The 23,182-nt window shown below is 42.6% G+C and overlaps 1 protein-coding gene across 2 annotated transcripts in view; it reads left to right on the top strand.

The window, feature by feature from the left end:
- Positions 1-23,182, top strand: part of syde2 (synapse defective 1, Rho GTPase, homolog 2 (C. elegans)) — a 58,450-nt gene that overhangs the window by 8,975 nt on the left and 26,293 nt on the right. For both annotated transcript variants that reach the window (XM_049587912.1, XM_049587913.1), the window contains exons 2-4: positions 2,740-3,032; positions 3,456-3,855; positions 18,396-19,540. In XM_049587912.1, coding sequence (XP_049443869.1) covers positions 2,740-3,032; positions 3,456-3,855; positions 18,396-19,540 — 1,838 coding nt within the window. The remainder of the gene's footprint in view (positions 1-2,739; positions 3,033-3,455; positions 3,856-18,395; positions 19,541-23,182) is intronic.

Raw genomic sequence — 23,182 nt, 5'->3', positions numbered from 1 at the left:
AAATCTGGAGCTGTGGCCTGGAATGCTGCTCGTGTCAGAACACGCTTCCTCTTCCACTTATGAAAGACCCCTTAAAGAAGATGGCATGCTGACAGCAACTCCATGCGCAACCATCTCACCTCTCTTTGGTCTCGCGTTACTGGTGGCAGAGTCTTGGATCTGTCTTGGCCTTAAAAATCTCTCCCCTCTCTCCCAAAGAATTCTTCCCTGACCAATATCCTGCCTTTTTTTACACACTTATCTTCCACTTACCATCCATCCCCATCCTCAAGTGTGTGATAGTTAATTTCTGATTAGGGTGTAAACAAACTTCTCACTTCTGAAATGTTCCTTTTAGCTTCATTCATAGTCGTTTCTGTGACTCCAAGTGCCTAAGTAACTTTGAATTTTTAATTCCATTTAACCTTCATTTGATGTAGTTCATCTAGTGAAAAGAAATCGATCACAGGCTGACCAGTCTGTAGTTGTGGATGTCTTTGTCTTTTTGGTTTGGTTTGGTTGGTTTTTTAAGATTTTTTCTAAGACAATTATGAGGCTAGTGTACAAAAATATCAAATTACTATTATAACGTAGCTTACTTTTCTGGAGGTTCCCCCTCATGTAGTTTCAAATCCCAGTAAAAACACTGCTTGCAGACAGAGTTTAAAGGGTTACAAGACATTCCAGGCCAGAACATCTGAAAACAAACCACCACAGCAGATTATTACAGCCTGCCAGCTTGGGCCTACGCATTAACTCATGGGACTCAGTGTAGCAGCAGAAACATATTGCATGTTTCCCCTTTATTCAGCAGTCGGCACATGCTAAAGCTACTGAGCTCCAGGCCCTCAAACACAGCATAATCCAGGCTAATGCAAACACACTGCTGGCTCACTACTCTGGCTGTAAACCTTCCTTAAATTAAACAGAGCAGAAAGGAAGAAATAGTTAAAGATGTGCTTTTATCCAGTGCACCGTAGAGGTATGTTTGAATTAAAATGAAACGTATGACAGAGGGGCTGTGATGGGTTGTGTTTTTGTTGTTTTCTCACTGTCAAGATTAGGAATGCTTCAAAAGTGGCCTCTGTTCTCGCCACTGAAAGCTGTTTTATATACTCGGCAGTGTCTTATATAATCAGCTGAAGCGCAGAGGAATGGCATTCCCCCCAACAGAAGCAATTTCATCCCACTTTATATCATACTTGTCATATTTCTCAAGTGGGGAAAAAAAGTTGAGCGGCACGTAGAGAGATGAAGTTTAGGACTTGTTTTTGTTGTGGAAAGAGAATTGGTGTTTATGGGATTTTAAGGCACTGGAGATGGTGGTGATTATTGGGAGCTGCTTTAGAAAGTTGCCTTGTAGATCACAGGGAAGCTGAGAGAGGCTGTTCAGAGAGGCTGGTTGACTTCCAGGGATGAGTAAATCCCGGTGGAGCCCTCTGCTCTCTGTGTGCCGCTTTCAGGGCTTTGTCAATAAAAGCAACCAAGCAAAAAAGAAAAAAAGAAAAAGTAGTCTCAATCGACTGAGTAGAAGTTATATAAATTTTTTAATGTACATCAGTTCCCTTTTTTTGACTGCTCTGGATTAATAATGAAAAAAGTGGTTCATTTTTACACATTCACACTTTTTTTTATAACATGTACACACTGGATGCCCTGTGTTAGATTTCGATTTCTCAAAGTGAAAATATTCCCAGGTCTATAATTTGCTGGATGTAGCCCTGGCGTGCGTGAAAATGCATTTCCTTGAGGAAAGGAGAAGTTGTCATTATAGCATGTGGAGGGGCTCGTCTGGGAGCCGCAGAGGATCAAAACAGTCTTTTTACACGAGCCTGCCCTACATGTTAGAGCAAGACCCTGCCCTCGCTTTGCCCGTCGCACAAACACACACACATGCTCAGAGGTTGTTTTTCTCTAGCTGCTCATCAACCCTTATGAAAATAAAAGCACGCCAGATGATTTGCAAGGTTGCTTTTTGATTTCTAGGGAGAAGCAGTTTTTGTATGATTGTAAAAAACATCCATAAACACATCATCACACTCAAAGATATGCAGCTCTTTCAATGTTTTCTTTAGTACAGTAAGGGACCACGTCACCATCCCTATTATTTGTCCTTTTTCACTGCACATATCGCCACCGGCTGTACTTACCGTCGCCCCCTTACACACACACACTCCCTCCCCTCTCTGCTCTATTTTCACAGCTGTAATGCCGGCGGTTTCTCGCTCTTTTTTCCAAGTTGCTGTGATGGAAGATATGTGAGTGCTCTATCCCTCCATCTCCCTGTGATCTCTTTTGAATTCAAAGCCCACATATTCCCGAAGCTGACACTCCCGAGATGGGAAGTCACTGAAGAGAAAAGGTGGGGGGAGGTTCTCCAGGGGGGAGGCTCTGGCGGTGTGATTGAAAATATAACTTTGGTCATAAAAACAAAATCACAACAGTCCGTCCAGGAGTTTTAAAATCACAACTGAATGAGACAAAGCAAAGATGTGACTCTCTCTCTCTGAGAGAAGGGGTGAGAGAGGAAGACTCTATAAAACTTAATGACATTATTCAGCATTTCCACACCTGTGGTTTCATGATGCAGATGTTTTCTTTAACTTGACAAGACATGAATAGTCTGAGGTTGAACATCAGATTCAGCCGTTCACCTCAGTTCAATAATTACCTAAGTGATGATCATGATGATGATTAGCTGCTTTTTTATGCCGACAAGTTGTAACTCTCACACGCTTTCTCTTTCCATCACACCCTCAGCTTTCATTGAGAATGTCCAAACCCCCTGCGCTAATGGCCGAGAGGTGGGCAGGGCCAGCGAGTCTTCGTCGTGGCGGCCACCGCTCACCACCATCACTGTATCCAAGAAGCGCAACTGGTTGCAGCAGAGCTCCCTTGGGAAGAATCAATACGCCAAGGACGAGCTGCAGGGAATGCTGGGAGCTGAGGAGGAGGGTTCCCATCAGTCGCCGCCTCCTCCCAGTCCCTCTCCAGACCACCTGAGACCCTCAGGGGGAGCACCATCACGGCCAGCCCGCCTGCACCTGCCCCAGGTTAGCCTCAAGGTCTCTCTGTTAACAAGAATGTGATTTCAAGATATGGGCTGATTCGCTGTCTTGGTTTTACATGGTGTTATGTGTTGTCCTTGATACATGGAGTAAACAAACAAGATGTAACGTGTTAATCAGTGAGCTTTAGAGCTGCTGGTTGGTGAATTTTTTTACCCTTGGTCAAAGCCAGGCTAGCTGTATCCCCCTGTTTTCATTCTTTATGCTAAGCTAAGCTAACCAGGTGCTGGCTCTAGCTTTGTATTTAGTATTCAGATGAGAGGTATCAATGTTCTCATCTAACTTTTCATCAAGAAAGCGAAATGTTTAACAATTGCTTTAAGAAAGTGACTTGGTATTCAGCACCGTGGTTGATATTTCAGTTGAGGTGGCATCATGCTTTCTTTTGTCTTTTCTGTTTTGATTTAGGTTAACGTCGGTCAGGCCAAGGTGTCTCCTCGGAGCGTGGACCCAGCCGAGGAGAATGACGCAGACGATGAAGGGGAGATCTGGTACAATCCAATCCCTGAGGATGACGAACCGGAGATGTCTCACCGACCCTCCATTCGGTTGCTGGTCCCCACTCGAGCAGAGCTCCAGAGGAGGCCCAGCAGGGGAGGGGATGTGGGTCACGGTAGCAGGAACCCAGGGGGCGGCGCCAGTGGAGTCGGGCCTGAGGCGCACGGGGAAAGCCTTGGTGGCTGTGGCAGTTCGGGAGATGGAAGTCAGGGGAATGCTGTACATTCCACAGAGGCACTACATCTGCACAGACAGATGCTCGCGTGCAAACCTCAGGAGGAGGGGGGGCCTTCAACCAGCAGAGCCACAGGTAAGGCAAAAAAAAACCAAAAAAAAAAAAACCCACACGCACACACAGACACACACCTCCACTCATTCTTAGTTTCCTTTCCTTCCTGCTTTTTGTTGACCTTTCATTCAGTCTTTCCTTCACGTTTTTTGGCCCAATGTGCGAGGGCCAATTATTATCTGTCATTTTGTCTCTCAGCCAGTCACTCTCGGCAGATTTTTGCGGTTGTTCACACCTTGAGCACAAATTATAGCTGTTGTTGAAAATGTTTTCAATCAAAGGATCAACACACTCATTCAGCTGCATTCCTTGGTTACTATAGCACCACTAAGTATTTAAAAGCAACATTTAAGATGGTATAGGACCAAAAGTTTTGCTGGATTTAACATCCCAAATCCCTCTATCTAATCTATACCAAATGAAGCCATCCCAGCTCAGTTGGTTCATGTTCTGTTCTATTTGATAGGAGCGGGCAGGAGCTGTGGCTGTCTAATCATATCACTCCATATTAGTGTCCCTCATTAGTTAAACTCAGACAGACATTAGCCAGGAGGAATTCAGAACAGGCATTCCTCAGAGGAAAGAATATCCATTTACTTGTGACTGCAGCTCACACACAGGGCTGTGAGCTTTGTAAATTGGTGCTTCTTAAAGATTCCTTTCAGAGCTCTCGCCTTGAAAGCGTGCTCATTAAAACTGCTCTTATCATGTGAGCATAGACAAAAAAACAGATTCATGACCTGCAGAGTTTAACCAGAATTACCACAGATAAATTGGAGTGCTCTCTCTGCACTTTTTGATTTACTAGTGTGCTTGGAGATTGTTGACAACTCTGGTCTACAGCGACGGCATAATGATGACAGCCAGCACACGGCTCCGTGTCTCTTAATAAGCTCAGTCTGTTTTTTTCTAACTTCCGACTTTTTGTTCTCTCTGATGTGGCAACATGGTAGTTTGAACCAATTGGCACATCTTGAGCTGAGCCTATAATTACAACTTTTGACAACACTTTTCTGTGGCACGCAACAGCCATTTCTAGTTGTAAGAGCACAAAGCGTTTCGGGTGTGCTCAGCGAAATCTAATACTTTAGCTTTAGTGTTCGCAGCCACAGTTTTACTGCAGGAATGAAGGCTTGAAATGAGCTCAGAAATAACTTTTCCCCCTGAAATATTACAGTTTTAACCACAAATTGTTGAGGCATGTTTCTATACATGAAACTTAAATTTAGGCTGCAGCTTTTTTCATGTTTCAAAACAATAATCAGTGGATTTAAAGAAGTGGTTTATCTGGCAGAGTGGAAAGTTCTTAACCTCTTGAGATGCTGCGTTATCTCCCAAAACAAATCTGCCTGTGACAAGGACACAGGTTGGATTGGCTGCCGATAAATTCCTTGATCCTCATTGACTGGCGTCAAACTCCTGGCTCTCTCTTGCATCACATGCGGCTCCGTCCTGAGAGACTCTCCTTGTAGGATTAGGATTAAACCAGTCCAGAATGTGTCTCAGTGTACCAGCACAGGAAAGGCACTAATCAGAGCACACAGAGCTAATGCAAGTGAGGCTATTTCTGCCTTCACCTTTTGATCGGTTTCAGTCCTATTTTGCAGTCCTGATGAAATTTGCTGGTATCATTAGAGCTTTTCATGCTGGGTAAGCAGAGGAGGGGACATAATTGGAGGCTGAAGTTCGCTTGTTCAGCAGTTCTAACAGAGAAGAAGTCTTGTTAGGAGCTTCTGTGAACAGAAAGGCGTTTTTAATGTTCACTGAGCTGTCTACCTTTTTAAAGGAGTGATTCATTTTCCATCAGCTTGCTACCATTCAAAGACCTGCACCTCATTTACATCCTGTAATAAGAGTCTGTTTAATGAGTGTAGCAGGTCTGTGATAGTGTGGGTTTACTGGTGCTCTGACTGGTGGCTGTGAAAATGAGAAGCGGGAGCACAGAAGTGTTGTTTTTTTTTCTTCTGCCTCCCGCTCCGGAACTGCCTCCCTCTCTGCTGCTCTGTTGACTTTGCAATTGATTCCTGTGGGTTTGGCGACGCCATCCCACACTTCACTGCAACAAAAAACGAGCAACGGGCTCGGCTACGTGTCATCAAAGAGGAAACAGTCATTACTGGTTGTTTGTGTGTGTGTGAGTGCAGTGGCCAATTCAATAGAAGTGGTAGGCAGGTAAAATACTGCTTTGGGTAGAAACCGCCTATACCTATAGGGATTGCTGTGTGTTGTGCTTGTTGTTCACTCAGTTTGTATTGGCTGCAGGATGACACTGCACTCCTCCTGCACTCACACTGGTTTTGTGGGGGTTGGAGGGTGGTGGGCAGGAGTGAAAAGGACAACAGTGTGTGCTCACTGCACCCTGCATTCAGTGTCCCATCTCTCCACTACAGTGTCAAACTGGGCCTGTCTGAGGACACGGATATTTACCAAAACAACTTTGAAAAGCTTTTGTATATTTTCCACTGATTTCCCAGATAAACTGGACTTTTATGGCAGTTTTTCAGCTCATATACACTGAAATACCAGACAGTTGATGAGCTGTACACTCACAAACTACAAGACAGTTCTCTGTGTGCCTTAAAAGTGAAAAAAGTGGATTTTTACAACCCAGTAGCACAAATTTTCATTAAATATGCGGTGGTCGAAAGGTTATTGACCAAAGTGATGCTTTGCCAGTGTTCTGACTTGTGGATAATGACTCTATTATGAAACACATCTATTTTTTTAGACCATACAATAGTATTATAGGTGTGTTGCCACCTTTTGATATGACTGAAACCCAGTTGTTTTGCATGTTTTAGCCCAATTACAACAATTCACATGTATTTTACATCACAAGTAACTTTTTTTAAAAAACAGTTCAGCTTTAGGTTTTTGAATGTATTTTTCCACTATTCATTTTAGATAAGTATGGAAACCAGTTAGCAAAATAGAAACTAATTTCTGTCATCCATTACCCTGGAAATCCAGAGTTCTTGTGAGAGCACAATTTGAATTTGCTCAGCGAGTCACTCTGGCAATCAGTAATGATGCTCATTACCCATGCCGTTGGAGCCGAGCTGCACCAATCACATCGGAGTATTTGATATAGGTGGGCCAGAGGCGAGCTAAACAGATGATGACAGCGCTGCGATGGCAAAGTCCGGAATCAGTCAGTAAACATTGCAAGATGGCTACGGATGAACACCAGTTGTTTGAAACTGCTTTGGCCGCTACAATGACCGAATTAGACTTCTTAATTAGAATTATTAAATGCTTGGCCGAGTACCAAGTACTGAATACCGAATATCATTGTTTAGTTTTTCATTAGTTTTTGCAGATGAACCCCCTTCAGATTAGTGTTGTCACGGTACCAAAATTGGGACCCACTGTACGATACCAATGAAAATATCATGGTTCTGAGTAGTATCACGATACCACAGCGAAAATGAGGCAGATGTGCCTTTTGTCATTTATAAAAAGATAAATCACTTTTCTATAATACATCAATGATATTTCAATGGAATAAATTACTTACTGACTTATTCATATTTCAAAAACAACATCAATAAGTGATGAACATGGGGGGGGTCAAAATAAAATAAATAAATAAAATAAGAATCAACCAGCCACCCTCCTCCCCTGACAGTCCCTTCATAAGTAAAGAACAGTCCCTAAAGTGCGGTGAGGTTTGTGGGCCGTGAACGGCTCGTTTCTCCTCTGACACGTCACATACCTGTGTTCGGCTGGCTCGGCTGTTCAGGTACTTCTGGGCAGTCATGACGCCAAGAAGAGGATATTATTGGAGCCGACTTGTTTGACAGGAATACTGTGTCTGTGACCCCCATTCAACCCACAACCGATGGGATTCGCCTTTTGTTTCTGCTGCTGGTTGAAATCTGTAGGCTGCTCGCACAGCGTGCTGAATGATTTAAGCCTATTTTGCTCGCTCAAAACTATTTTTAGTCGCAAATGCAAGTGCCGTGACGGGCGGATCGCCACACTGCCGACATTTTATTCTGCCCATCACGGCACGTTGTTTGATTGCGTTATCAAAACACGCCGCTATTATTCGGCCTTGCTTTTAACTTATTCCACCGAATACCGAATGTGTGTTTTTTTGCAATATTCGGCCGAATATATTCCGTTACCGAATATTCGGTGCATCCCTAGCTTTTTCTCTAAAAGAGGAACAGAAGACAGCGCTCGAATCTTTCCTTTGCAAGAAGAACGTTTTTGCTGTACCTGGTGCTCTACCACTTAGGTCCTCTGGTAGCGCTCTGGATACGTCACCCCGTGTATTGTTCTGATTGGTCGTAGTGTTATCCAATTGCGTGCAGTGATATTTTCAAATGCATGCTTGGTGCCGCCCCTTGATTGGGCCATTTGCATTACTCATAGCCAGACCCTAAATCTTTCTAGATTTGGGTCTGGATTTCCAGGTTAGTCATCCATTACAATGAACATTTAATCTGTATATACTTTTTCTGTAAAAAATTACAAGTAATTTTAACATTATTGTAATGCAGTGGAGACCTTTGAAATTGGTCTGGACGTAGACTTCTTTACCATGCAATGATAATGCATGTTGATGTTCACTGAGATGGATTACACAACTCAGTCTTTCAGACTGTTTGTCAAAATACAGCAGCTACCTGGAAAAACAAAAGGATGCATCCGAAATTAGTTAAAGGGATAAAAGGATTTTTTTGAGTGGGGTTGTATGGGGTACTTATCAATAGTCAGGGTATTTCCTACAGAGGATGTCAGTCCTCATGCTTCCAGTTTGGACACGCAGACAGAATTAGCATCATGGAAGCTAGGCAATGTACTGCTGTGAACGGGGGCAGCAGCAAAATGTGTTTTATCCGCTTAAAAAAGACTTACCTAAAATAAATCAATATCAGTTTAAGTGGACTTTATACTGAAAATATCTTACCTGCTTCACCCTGCTGTCTGACAACCCTTTCCTTTGGCACCACATTTTCTCAACCGTAGCACAGTCATATTCCCACGCATCGCTCTTTTGACTCATTCAGTCTCCCTCTGCAAAAGTTCTTATGTACTCTAGTGTGTAAAGGTATCCTCACAGCATTTTGTCATCACTGCCATAATCATTCTTGTTTCTTTATTTCCATGTATATGCTGTCTCTTCCATACACCGCTGAAAATCTGACCCAAACAGCCAACCTGCAGCGTAGTACAGTGCGTGGCACAGTTTCACTTATGTGTAGGAATATGGAAGTTCTACAGTTAAGAAAATGTAGTGCCAAAGGAAAGGGTTGTTTGACCGCAACTTAAAGCAGGGAAAACATTCTCATTACAGTGTCCACTTGAACTGATATTTTTATTTTTAGCTAGGCCTTTTTTAAATGGCTAAAATACGTTTTGCTGCTGCCCCCATCCACAACAAGACATTGCTCAGCTTCTTTGTCAGTATCCTGCTTGCTTCTCCAAACAAGAGGTGTGTCGACCGCCATGTACTGAGGGTAAATACCCTGACAGATAAGTACCTCATACAACCTCACCTCTAAATAATCCAATCTATCCTTTTACATGTATAGCATGCATTTGAAAGGGGTAAAAAACTGTAAAATATTTATGGTTTATGGTTGAAAAGCTAAAACATGCAAAACATTTGAAAATGTTCATGAAAGCGTGTACCAGAGGAGCAGAACAGGACATGTTGCACTAAACTAAACCTCACTAAAAACATGCTGGCTGGTAGTACTAGTAACATCATTGTCACCACCACAGCGAGCCGTATCTTTACCACATCAACTGTATGTGTGTGAAGGATACCACATCACATGTTGCCTCACCACATTTTTGCAAATGTGCCCGTGCTTCCTAGGAAATAATGGCCTTTGAAGTAAGCTCCGACAAAGTCTTTAAGTACAAAACACAGGCAGTGCAGCCACAGTGTTTCACCCCACTATTTTAGTCCCATCGCTGCTTCATAATTATGAGGCCATACAGACTCCACTTCATCTGCAGTGCTTAAGATTTGACAGGCCTTTCGTTGATTGAGCACGAATAAGAGCGCCTGCTGAATTAATGAAGCAGTGCAGATGTAGATGACTCTCTGCGACTATAGCTTTCCTCTGTTTGGCTGGCTGGTTCTTTTTCCCTCACCGGATACACTCCAGACTCCTCGTGTGCTGCCTATTGACTTGACTTTTTGTCCATCTGAATGCTCTATTTGTATGGAGAATAATGATTGATGGACTTTGGGGGTGGTGAGTGTGGTGTGTTCCCATTCTCTTGTTCTCTTTAGCGCCTGTTTGGGGAATCTGACTTGGCCAGCACTGAGTGGGATCAGAGCTATTTCTGGGGGTTGTTTTGGTCACGCTGGCTGCTGCGTTTGAGAATTGGCCCCGGCTGCTAAAGTTACATGAGAGTTCAAGCCTCTGAGCTTCAACCTGGAATCTAATCTCAGCTGACGATTGCACGTTTGGGTCTGGAGGAAGTCAACAAGTCAGAGGAGCAACACTGTGAGAGCAGCACTTCAAAACCAGAGCAAATTCCTTAGCTTGGCGGATATGTGATGTTCGGGTCACATAGTTTTCATGGCTCTTTCTTTGTGGTCTGTTCTTCATTTCATCACCAGCTGCACAAAACTGCTCTTGCCCATGTTTTGATGAATAAAGGATTTTATTTTTGTACACTAATGCATAATCATTCCTTAATTGGGCATGCATGCATTGGGGCGTTTAGTTGTTAGAGAATCTGATCCTGACCGTTTGAGGTTTTGCAAGAGTTTTTAACCTCCAAGTACTATTTTACGGCTGCAACCTGCGATTGTCATTATTGAGAAACCTGTTGAATATGTTTTCAGTAAAATATTTTTAAAAAAAGTAGTGATGCATGATAATATTTGCATGTCATCGGTATCGACCAATATTGTCTTTAAAAAGAACTATCAGAATCGGCCAACATGCTTTTTCTTAATTTGCACAATGAATATGAATATTACATACATTGGAAAGTATTGTATTTCATGTCTCTGTCTGCTGGTGGGCCATTACGATAAGAGTATGCATGCATAATATGATGTCAATCCCACTACAGAAGAGACCTGATGATCATTAAAATTAAATAGGGAAAAAAAGTGGATATATCGATATCAGTATTGGTTATCGGCTAATTGACTTGTTACATATCGGCATATCAGATATCGGCAAAAAATCCAATATCGTGCATCCCTAAAAAAAGTTTTAAAAATGCCCACAACAATTTCCCAGAGCCCACGATGATGTCTTCATGTTGCCTGGTTTTAGAACAAAAGTCTAAAACCAAAGTATATTTGAGTTATGTTGATGAAAAACAGGAAATCCTCGCATTTTAGAGGCTGGAACCAACAAAAACAGAGTCTACCTTGAGGAAATGAAAAGGTCCGTGCAGTGGGTAGTAAATGATCACAGCCGTTGAATCAGGTACAGTGGGTTGCCTCCACTATTAAACTTTTCAGTCACCCTTAAATGTTTGGCATTTCTCAAATTATTTTTAATGAATTGTTTTTTCGGGACTATTTTATTCTATGGGGTCATCCATACTATAGATAATGTCTCACTGCTTCTTAGTGGCATCAACAATAAATTCCTCACTCATTCTGTGTGATAAAGTAGGTGAGTAGCCTCTCCAGCATTTCCAAGTGGTATTTACGTTGGTAGCGCTGTCACAAAGATAACAGGATTGCTTTTTGTCTTCAGAGCCTGGCAAATAATCACCCAAACATCTGAGTTTCATAGATGGACAATCTTATAAAACAATGATGTGGGCTTTCTAACATAAATTGGTAAGTGGGGATAGGTACTGATAGCTACTGGGTTGCGCCATGGTTGACCTCCTTTGTGCTGTAAATCAAGCCTTCATAGATCGTACCTGTTGGCAGACAGAATTGAATAGTGACAGCGAGGCTTGTAGCAAAACAATCTAAACTCTGTTGGTGTCATTATTATGTAGCCATTACATTGTTCAGTCAATCTTTATATTATAATAACTACTTAAAAAAAACCTATAACCAAATGACATGAATTTATTACAGTGAAGAAGTTCAATTGTAAAGTCTTTAAATGAAGATTGTTTTTCCATTTAATGTGTAGCGCTGAAAAAGTTTTTAAGTTTATCTTCAGGTAAAAGCAAGTCATTCGTCAGCACTCATCATGTAGCTGTTAGTGCCTTGCTGTTTGGATGGTGTTAGTGCAGCGAGGCCGGTGTGGCTGCAGGTTGTCTAGAATTAGCAGCCACTCTGTTGGTTGAGTTACAGCAGGGCAGGAATGCCTGCAGTGGTAGGCGAGCTAGGCTACATGAGGGCTGCTTTGGCAGGGGGCCATGTTGTGCTAGTGAGAAGGCCCTGCATGCTTGGATATATTAGCAGGGGTTTTGTAACCATTGTCATGAAACGGCCGGGCTCCCGCGGCCCCTGAAAGGCCTTCCAGCGCTGAATGATTCAGAGCCAAAAGGAGAGGAAGCAGCGCAGAGCCTGGCCTCGGTCACCGAGCGAAGAAACTACAGGACAAGTATGCCATTCACCAGCTTATTTACACTCCCCTTGTTTGTCAGCACACCCTGGTCCTTTCTGTTTTTACATTTAACACACACATTTGGCAGACATGCTTGTACAGAAACACATGCACACACTCAAATGAGTACAAGTGGTTTTACAGGGGTAATCAGGGACAGCAGATTACTGTCTCCCTCCAAGGCTTATCAGAGTATGCTCACACAACACACACACACATTCTCACATTGTTGTGTGCAAGGCGTCTAATATTGTTTCATAGGAGGGCATTTCATATTATCCGAATATTATTTACAGCTTGGTGTTTGCTAGAGGGACAATTTGGCTCATGATGGAGGGTACAAATATCAGGCGTATTTGATAGTGATCAGGTTGTCCCTCCACACACATGCACACACATGCACACACACACACACACACACTCCTCCTGCACCTGTCTGGTACCAGTGTTGTGAAAAGCTCTTGTCATAAATTCCTGGGCTTTGTTAGGAGGTGTCGGCCGGGTGCATGTGGAGGGCTGCAGGGTCAGAGAGGGCATGAGTGTGTCTTTATGCATGCATATTATGCATGCACTCTCTCTTTGTGTTACAGTAATATGGTGAGTGCATGTGCGTGTAAAAGCATTGGGGGTGGACACAGTCACCCTTCTCAGGTGTCACCCAGAGAAATGCAGACCTTTTGCCCTTTGACCCAGGAACATGGCCCTGGAGGGTTGGGTGTCAAACCATTGCCCCTGAACCTCAGCAAGTGAGGTGTCACGTTTCTCTCCTGGCTGCTGCCACAAGGCCAAAGGCTACAGAGGACGCAGCTGCGTGTGTGTGTGTGAGTGGAGCCACAGTCATTAACCATGCAGCAGTCATTAACTGATCTGCCTTTCAGGGCTAGTGGTTGTTGCCCCAGTTCATGATGATTATCAAATAAATGGGACAACAACACGATGTTGATGGACATTTTTTTTGATTCTCAATTCTGAAGGCTCGCAGATGTGAGATGAGAATATTTGAGAGCATCACAATGGAGTAAACGGGCACTGATGTTAAGTTCTTACAGGTATTGCAGGGCCTTGCAGTTTGATCATAATAAAGATAGTATTATCCCGATACTGACATATATATCATGATAAGGAATAGTAATTAGTGAAGCACTTTCTGAGTACCAACCAAGTACTGAAAAGTGTGAGGTACCAAACTGCCTTTGTCAGCTTTTAAAGATAAATTTTATGTTTTCACATTACTAAGTCAGTACAAGGGGTGGGAATCACCAGAGGATCCCTGACACGATATTATCACGATACCTAAGTCACGACCCAATGTAACTGCCATTTTACACATTCCATGTTGCGATATGCTGAGCATTGCAGTAAAACAGTTATTGCGATATATTGTGATTTATTACTTTTTTTTCTAACTGTTAAATGTTGTCCCCAAAGGACAACTTTGCCTACATCTGTTTTATCTCATTCCTACTACGAAAAAATGGCTGAAGTGAGATGAACAGACAGAAAAATGTATCTACTGGACTGAAAAAAGGCAATTGATTATATTATTTTAGTATGCTACCTAAAGTTTCATTTATATTTGTCATATTGATAATTTACATAATAAAAAAATCAATACTTCAATACGCAAAAATATCGCAGTACTGTGCTGTATCGATTTTTTCCCACACCCCTAATTGTTACTAGTTTATACTAGAAACAAGAATGTAATTACTGTAAATATACAATGGCATTCTCTTACGGCTTCTTTAAAAGTTAATAGTTTTAATCAGAGTCATGAGATTTTTCTTTTATGACATACAGTAGCAGTGAGGACAGTGTTAGATGGTTGTAATGGTTATAAATGGTTATACTATCATAAACCCCAGAGTTCCAGGATGTTCTTGCCATTTTAAGTTCAATACAATGTATTTTTTTTTTTTCATTATGACTTTTATGTTTTCATGTCTTAGGTAAAATAGGACATGATATTGTGTGATAGTAGATGTTTTCTCTCCATCAACGAGTGGTGTAAAACCTAAAAAAATACACGCTCTCAGCTCGAGTGGATTCTTGGGCAGTATGTAAGGAATAAATATGATGCTGTCTTACCAGTAGCAAATTTGTTGCCACTATTCAACACTCTGAACAGCAGTTTTGAGCCATTACAGTTTTGTAGCTCGTTACATTCTAAATATATCATGCCTTTTCTTCTCAGCAGTGCTGTAATTTATATATCAGTGCAATATGTAGGGAAATTAAGATTGAAGAAGAATTCAAAAGTTGTTCACAGTCAAACTGTGTTTGATGTACAAGGAATTTCACTCCTGATAACCTTGTTTTGGACCTGACCAGGGCTCTCTGTGTACCCAACCCCACCCCATATGCTGTTTGGTCGTTTACACCTCTAGAGCCCTCCACCCATGTTCTCCCCACTCAGAGCGCCTCTGTGTCTATTATTGGCAGGAAGTCGTGACAGGGAAGGCTACTCAGCCAGAGGGAAAAGGAGGCTAAACATGGTTTGGTGAGGAATGTGAGAGAACAGCCGTGTTCATTCGTACATTCACCAGCCAGCCTGCCAGCCTTCCAGTCGGCCATCCAGACCTCTGAGTGCCTGGACAAGGGGTGCCTTTGTCCCCCATCTGCCGGCTACACCCTGCCCTGCTCCTGCCCCCCATCTTACCCTTCTCTCCATCCTGTTGCACCTCCTCTGCCTCCCTCTTTTCACTCGTGGGCCCTCGCCCCAGAATAGCACAGCAGGTCCCCTCTGAAAATAGAGCTGGTGATGTTGGCAGGGTCAAGCTCTCCCTCTCGTCTTTTTTCTTTGTATCTCCCCCTCTCTCTCTCTCTCTCTCTCTCTCTCGCTCTCTCTCTCTCTGTGTTTCTCTCCCTCTTACAGAATCACTCTTTTGTTTCAGAGGTTTATTCAGAGAAAGTAATTGATAAAAACAGCAAAAGCATTTATATTTAAAATGAGGAATCCAAAATCATGAAATAAGTAATCATTTAATTAAATGTCTAAATAGCTCATCAGCCCTTAGACTAAGTATCATGTTTATTATCTAGGCCAGGTCTTAAAGCACTCCTCACAAGGCCTACAGAAGGTAAACTCTTCCTGCAGAGTCATGTAGGCCAGCCTTAATCTCCCATGCACCCATGCAGTGAGGTATTCCCTCTTAAGTGTAAAAAAGGCAGGTTAGCTGGGGAGGAAATCTTATTAAGAGAGCGCTGAATATAGAAAATAGCTGTTTTTCTGTTTGAGACCGGCTCAAGCTTCCCGTTGGGCAAATAGCAGGACGCCCATAATTTGACAAATTCCACTTTAATCACTCAAAAGGCTCTTTGCCAACTCTTTCTCCTTCTCTTGCCAGATATTTGAAGGTGAAAAATGACTGAAAGGGTAGTGATGGTGATGGAGCTCTAACAATGCAGTAACAATGTAGAAGGTGCATTGGCACGTTGTTGTTTGTTGTCACTATGACAGTAACATTCAACACATTCAAATGGATGGAGGACATATTAATAGGAATGTTACCACTAGAGACAGTGACTGTAATTGTTGACTGACTCTTAAACTTGCATCAGCTAATGGGAAAAACAAGATGCGGACATAACAAGTTGTCAGCAATCAGTTGCCTGTTTACCCATGCTGCTGATACAGAGTAACATAAGCATTTATTTCAGCCTGTTCTCATCAAATATGACCATTTGGTCAGTGATTTTGGCGTCAGACACTGGCGCAAAAAGGCAGATTTTGAACCGGTCGTTGGGTGACATCAATGTATAATGCTGTCAGACAGTGTTAGTTTGAAACATCCCGGTAACAAAATCTGCAAAATCTAAGTAAGAGGCTGGAATGTCTTTATAGGGCAGGTGGACGGTGTGGTGTATGGGTCCAACAAACCACGGATTTTCACCCGAGAGCCCACTGTTTGCTTCTAGTATGAATTTTGAGCCATGTTTTCTTTCCTAAACCTAACCATATGCTTTTGTTGCACAAGGAAAGAAACGTAAAACGAGGTGTTTTACCAACATACGTTTATTTTGAAAAAGACATCTAACGAGCAGAAACTGTACATTTCCTATGAAAACTGAGGTGTATTGTGAAGAGACACAGTGCATGTAACAGGTGGAAATAAACACGGTGTCCGATAACTTGACCAACAGACCTAGGATGTTACCTTGCTTGTCGTATGTGGACGTGAAAGTCTACTGTCCAAATGTCAGTATTTGACAAGTTGGGATGAGAACTTGTTGTTTATTTGTAGTTGTGTTTTATCCAATAGATACTCTCCTTTGAGCTCTTTTTTTGTCTCCACCACCTTTTGCGAGAAAGATCTGGCTCTTTAGTTGCTAAATGCTCCGCCATTTTCACCAGCTAGCTGCTGACGTGATCTTTTTGCTGTTTGGTGGGCAGATAGTGTACAGTACAGTGGGTTAGTAGAGCTTTTTCAAAAGGGGTTTCATTCCAGGTGGTTCACCTAATTTTGAACCATTCTGAGCATTTCAACCAAAAATAAATTGGTTCAGAACCTGAAAAGTTGGTTCCCAGCTGGAACCAAGAAATAGCAGATTTTCCTTGGCCTGAATCCATCCATTAGTGGGTGTGTCATATTCTACAGATTGGAATGAGAGGATAAAATCTTGCATGTAATAGTCTTTTACATCTTCTTATCATTAATATTTTGCCTATAAGTGTATTTGATATCAATCTGCCATCTTACTACCACTGTTTGCCACCATTTTGCATCGTGCAACAACTTCAGTTGTTGACGTATACTTGATTATGATGGTTCTGCTCAAAACTGGAGACGCAGGCTGGTTTGCTACATAGCACCAAGGTTCTAAGAATCCCGGTTCAAAAACCAGAGCTACTTTGGTGGAAAAGGTGTATCAGAACAGTGAAAGTGTATAGTAAAGTATAATAAAGTTGCAGGCCTTTAAACCAAAACAATGAGCTGAAAGCCGCTAAAAAGCAATTTGGAGCTCAGAGGAATTGCAGAGTCTGCTGATAATTCTCTGTGGATCTATCAGTGACACCTTTCACATTAAACATAGTCATTTGAATCATTGTTAATATAAAAATATTGATTACAGCAGCTTTAGATATTATAAGATTAATAGCCCAGCCACAGACAGGCTCTTGTTGGCTGAGCGACCTGTTGAAGAAACAACGTGGATAAAACTTAAAGCCGCAGCTCAGTGCTGTAGACTAAACAATGGCTGTCACTCCTGCGTAGAACTCTAGACCCTGAAATTTCAAGTTGTAGACATCTAGTTAGGCGAGAACTGCCTACATGGTCCAATCCAAATGGATATTTTTCAACTTGAATAATGACTGAGTAACTCTAGCTCAGCCCTGAGGCAGTTGGTGTCTTTAGACAGACATTTCTCCTCCTTATAGGCAATGTTTTTCCTGGAGCAGCAGCTAAAGACATTCCGCTTCAATTCCCCTGGTGTCTGATTGAATGAAACCCACTTAAAGCAAAGGGGCCTCATGGAAACTCTTTGTGAACAATTGAATTTTTTGATATCGGTGACATTTCAGCAACTGTTAATTATCTAAATCACTGTCTAGGTTTACATGTATAGACTGTAGCTGTGTTATATAGTGCTCTAGTGTTTATGAAGCGTTGGCTGCTTAATGTGTCTCTGTCAGTGGATTACTGGGTTGCATGTAAGCCTAATCACTTGATGATGTGCCATGAAGGTGTAGTGCTTTTCTGAGAGACTGCAAATTATGGCTCATGCACACTTTGAATTTGGTTTTAGTCTTTTCTATCCTGTCTGTCTTCACTGGACATCTGAACAGTTACTTGTAATCATGGGAGTGTGGTGGCTTGTCTCGTAACACCACTGATTACAGTGACTTTAAGAACTTGTGACTGATGGTACCCATTTGTTCCTGCGACTAATCCAAAAAGAAATTTGCTTTCTAAACATTTTTCCTGCCAAAGAATTTGGCCGTAAAACTGTTTAAACTTTTCCACAAAGTGTCAACCAAAGAAAAATCAAAATTTTAAAATGTGCCTGGCTCTCCTTTTAATCAGTTTTTCTCTTGCCCTGTTATTTCCTCTGTAGATGGTCCAGACCTGCCCAATGCCGTCGGCTCCCCTCCCTCCAGCCCAAACCCGGCCAAGAAGAGCAGCTCCATCAACTGGTCCTTCCCAGACAAAATTAAGTCCCCGCGCACTGTAAGGAAAATCTCCATGAAGATGAAGAAGCTTCCGGAGCTTAGCCGGAAACTCAGCGTCAAGGGGACCCCGAGCAGCAGTAACAGCAACAATGGCAACGGAAGCAGTCATTTAGAGCCCAGAGCCCATTCTCCCCGAAACAACGGGAGCGGGTCGGAGGCCGCCCCCCATTCCTCAGGCCCTCCCAGGTTAGCTGCGTCTGGGGGTGGGCAGGCCAGCCGTAATGTGATCTCACGCTACCACCTAGACAGCAGTGTGTCAACACAGCACAGCTTCAGCAAGAAGAAAAGCAACGGCAGCTCAAAGTCCGCCAGTAAAGGTGGCTACCTCAGTGATGGCGACTCACCTGAGCTGGTGGCCAAATCTGGGAAGCACGGCTCTGCAGAGGGGAAGGGAGGAGGAAAAGGCAAGGAGATGGAAGCAGGGGGCGGAAGCTCTAAACTCAACGGCACAGAGCTAGATATTGATGCTTTCCGCCATTACAGCTTCACAGAGCAGCCCAAGTGCAGCCAGTACATCTCCGGACTGATGAGCCTACACTTTTATGGCGCTGAGGACCTCAAACCTCCACGTATTGACTCTCGAGATGTCTATTGCGCCATCCAAGTGGACTCAGTTAATAAAGCACGAACCGCTCTCCTTACATGTCGAACTACCTTCCTAGATATGGACCACACCTTCAACATCGAGCTGGAGAATGCCCAGCACCTGAAGCTAGTAGTGTTCAGCTGGGAGCCCACACCGAGACGCAATCGCGTCTGCTGCCACGGCACGGTGGTTCTGCCTGCACTCTTCCGGGTGACACGTTGCCACCAGCTGGCGGTGAAGCTGGAGCCGCGGGGGCTGATCTACGTCAAGCTGAGCCTGATGGAGCAGTGGCAGAACTCGCTGGATGGTGGACCAGACGGAGACAGGGAGCCCCAGGTGTTTGGTGTGGAGGCGTGGCGGGTGGTGGAGAGGGAGAACACGGGACAGATGGTGCCGCTGCTTATAAGCAAGTGCATCAATGAGATTGAAAAGAGAGGCTGCCAGGTGAGTCTGTTTGGGGTTCAAAGAGTGCAGCTTTGAGAAAAAAAGGGTGACAGGTCAACCAGGTGACACTGTGGCAAGCTATGTTTCTGCTGATCATGATTAGTGCTGCAGCTTTTAGTTCCCTTCATGAAACTGTCTGTTCTATTTTTGATTCACTGAACAATTGTTTACACTGTAAAATGTTAGGATATATATATATGTGTGTGTGTGTGTATGTCTGAGCACACATTGTATACACAGTATATGTGGGTGGAAGCTTTTCAGATCCTATTCTCTCAATTGAAAACAGATGAGGATTAATTTGAAAAGACAGTTGGTTGGATACAATTATATAATGCATTTTTGTATGAGATGTGTGAGAGAATACGGAGAGAAATAATCCCACATTCATAGCATCCTTTTAGCTCAGTATGTCGTGAGACGGGTGCTCGCCCTGCAGCCAGTTATGGTGCTGGATGACTGGCATGAGCAGAATGGAAAGAAGAGATGAATCGCACTTCATGATGTCTCTGAGCCTTCCTGGGGCGTCTGGCTCTTTTATTCAGGGAGGAGAAAGACTTGGAGTTAAGTGACTCACGTGGTTGTGGTGTTGGTGTTGATGATGGTGTTGGAGTGTTCCACAACATCATGTGCTCATCTCCTGTTTTGCCCCCCCCCCCGCCATACACACAAACACACACAGACACACACATTTCATGTGCTCTTTGAAGCCCAGAGAGAGGAGAGAGAAGCGGCAGTGTTTCTCTCAATTAGAGCTGAGACAGCCGCTGTAAAAGTGTCTGGCCACTGCTCTTGACTGATCACTCTAGGGGGGCATGCCAGGGGCAGTGGGTGTCGGGGGCCAACAGACAAACATTAGGCCTCTCCAAGGAGCCTGTCAAATCAGGCCACGCCCTCGGCCACTTGTGCAGCCTGCCGGGTTTCTAACAGTAGTAGGAACAGCAAAGCTGATAGCCATTGCTTTGATTGCAAAGGTAGAAAATTGTTTTATTTGCTGATGTCAAATTAAAATTTCAGCTTTAATTGTATACCAACTAGTCATTGTTGTCATCATCCATTAATCTAACTCTTATTTATTTGATTATTTATTCAGTTCATCTAATTTTTTGCAGACCAAGCCATCATATAGTTTGTGCTTTAAAATGTCAGAAAATGGTGATTACAGTTTTCTAAAGCCCAAAGTGACATATTCAGATTTCTTGTTTAGTCCAGCCAAGAGTTCAACATATATTTAGTATTCTTTATTAACATGTTGATTATTTTTAGGCCTCCTTGCCTGCGATAGCTGTGGCTGAAGGCATTACATGTTCAGGTTGTCTATACGCACGAACGTTCATCCTTCCATCCGCCTGTCCATCTGTCCCGTTCTTGTCAACTCGATATCTCAATGATGCCTCAAAGGAATTTCTTCAAAGTTAGCAGAAAAATTCACTTGGATTAAAGAATAAACTGATTCGATTTTGGTGGTCAAAGGTCAAGGTTGATGGGTCCTCACAGTGCATGTTTTTGGCCATAACACAAGCTAATCACGCTAATTATGACAAAACATCACACAATTATCTAACAGGATGTCATGATGAAGTGATTACATTTAATATTCAGAAGATCAGAGGTCAGCTTCACTGTGACATCATAATATTCTGCATAAAACACTTTTCTGGCCATTACTCAACATTATATCTCAGGAACAGAAGGGTAAACATTTGGTCAGTGTCAGTGCAGGGTGGTAAATCTAGTTTTGGTCATTCAATTCATCTCCAAATTCTTAAAAAATGCCCATCACCTGTCCCCAGAGCCCAATGGAAGTTCTTTAAATTGCCTGTTTTAGCTGAGGGAGAGAGTTCAAAACACAAATATATAAGCTTTAGAATAATATAATGTGAAGAAAAACAGGAAAGTCTCACATTTTAGAAGCTGGAACCAAAGACTTTTTGCCATTTTTGGTTGATAATTAATGAATTGATTAACAAAATTGTTGTTGTTTCAGCAATAGATGAATTGACAAATCTTTCCAACACTACATGAAGCAGTGTTCTCACTCAGAGCCCCATTTAGTGAAGGAAACTTTGAGGCCTATAGTTGTCAGTCGTACATCATTCAGGTTTACCCAAGTTTCCTCTTGAGAGCTTTTTCAAGGTTGTATCAAGTCATTGCATACCTGTAATGAAAGACCTTTCAGATTCCAATTGAAAAGATCTCACTTAACAAATCAGCCTTTTAGCTCAGATTTCTTCTGTTTATGTAATTCTCTCTGCTTTGTCGTGCCATACAGTGATTCCTATCTGTTTCTGTCTCTCCTTGTTTACTTCTGTGTCTCCCCCCCGGCTCTGTTTTCAACTCTCTGACACTGCATGGCTCCCACAGGTTTCAGGCAGACAGGGGTTAGGATGGGGCTGACACCAGATCCCAGAGGAATTTGCAGGTTGTGTCACTAAAGCACGCCCGGCCAGACGTGCAGCGGTGTGCCTTTACAAATGATTATGTGGATGTTTGATGGAGACTCCTTTTCAGGGTCTGTTAGAAACGAGTGTCCTAAGGGCTTCTCAGAGCTTTTAAGACTCTGGATGATTGTGGGTGTTTTGAAAAGACTGCACATAATGTCTGTGTCAGAGACTGGAGTTATGTATGGGAGCACTCTGTACCCATTAAAAGAGAACAGTAACCCACATACTACCAGACATGACAGTAAAAGATGCACACAGATGTTATGACATGTTACGAATTGTCATACAGACGCGTCATTTCAGCCTACAACAGACTTCATAGTGTTGTGCAGATGTGACTTAAAGACTGAAGCCCTGGTCGGACATTGAATCAGTATCATTGCTGTCTGTTAAAGGAATGTTTTTGGGCTGTCAAGCATATGCTTCTGGCTCTTTTCAAACATGACCGGACTGCAGCGTTACTTGTACCATACATGGCATCTGGCACAGATGAGAGACTGGTATTTTCTTCTGTTTTCTCAAAGGCTACATCAGTAAAATATTAATCAACTATTTTGCAGTTGAAGACTTAATGAACATTAGCACAAGGGACTCTTGACTGCTCTCCGAAGTGGATCCCTTAATAACTTTTCTCATTAATTTTATAGTCTATTAGGTGAATTATGAAAGTCTGATGTCTTTTTTTATTGTACAGTTCAGAGGTGCTAAAGCATCGTTAAAAAGTGCAAGTTGTTAAGTTGTTACTCCCCTTTGATTCCAACTGGCTGACAACCCGAATGTAGAAACTTTTGCTGTACATACAAGAGGAGTGTATCAAAATGTGTCCTTTCTGTTAATGGCTTTCCGAGGTAGTTATGGTGGTATTCGGTGTTGTGGAAATCCTATTAAGACTTTTTACATTTATGTACCAAAAGGGGCTGCCTGTGGTATCTGCTTTAACTCTGTTTAGAGCTGACTGCCTAGTTGACTGAAAGAAAATAATCTGCAATATTTCCAATCGATTAAGCATTTAAGGTTTACTTTGCTGACTTTCAACCAGCTCTGTATCATAACAGTGTGCTTAGTATGTGTAAATGAATGGTGGTTAACTTTCCTCGATCTTATCAGCGCCAAGGTCTCCTCGCTCGTTTGACAGAAAAATCTGTTTCTCTGGCTCTAGGGATGTTGCACAGACGACAGATTGTACTTCTAATATTTG

The sequence above is a fragment of the Epinephelus fuscoguttatus genome, linkage group LG10, assembly GCF_011397635.1.
Source record: "Epinephelus fuscoguttatus linkage group LG10, E.fuscoguttatus.final_Chr_v1".
NCBI lineage: Eukaryota > Metazoa > Chordata > Actinopteri > Perciformes > Serranidae > Epinephelus > Epinephelus fuscoguttatus.
This window is presented reverse-complemented; position numbering and strand designations above follow the sequence as displayed.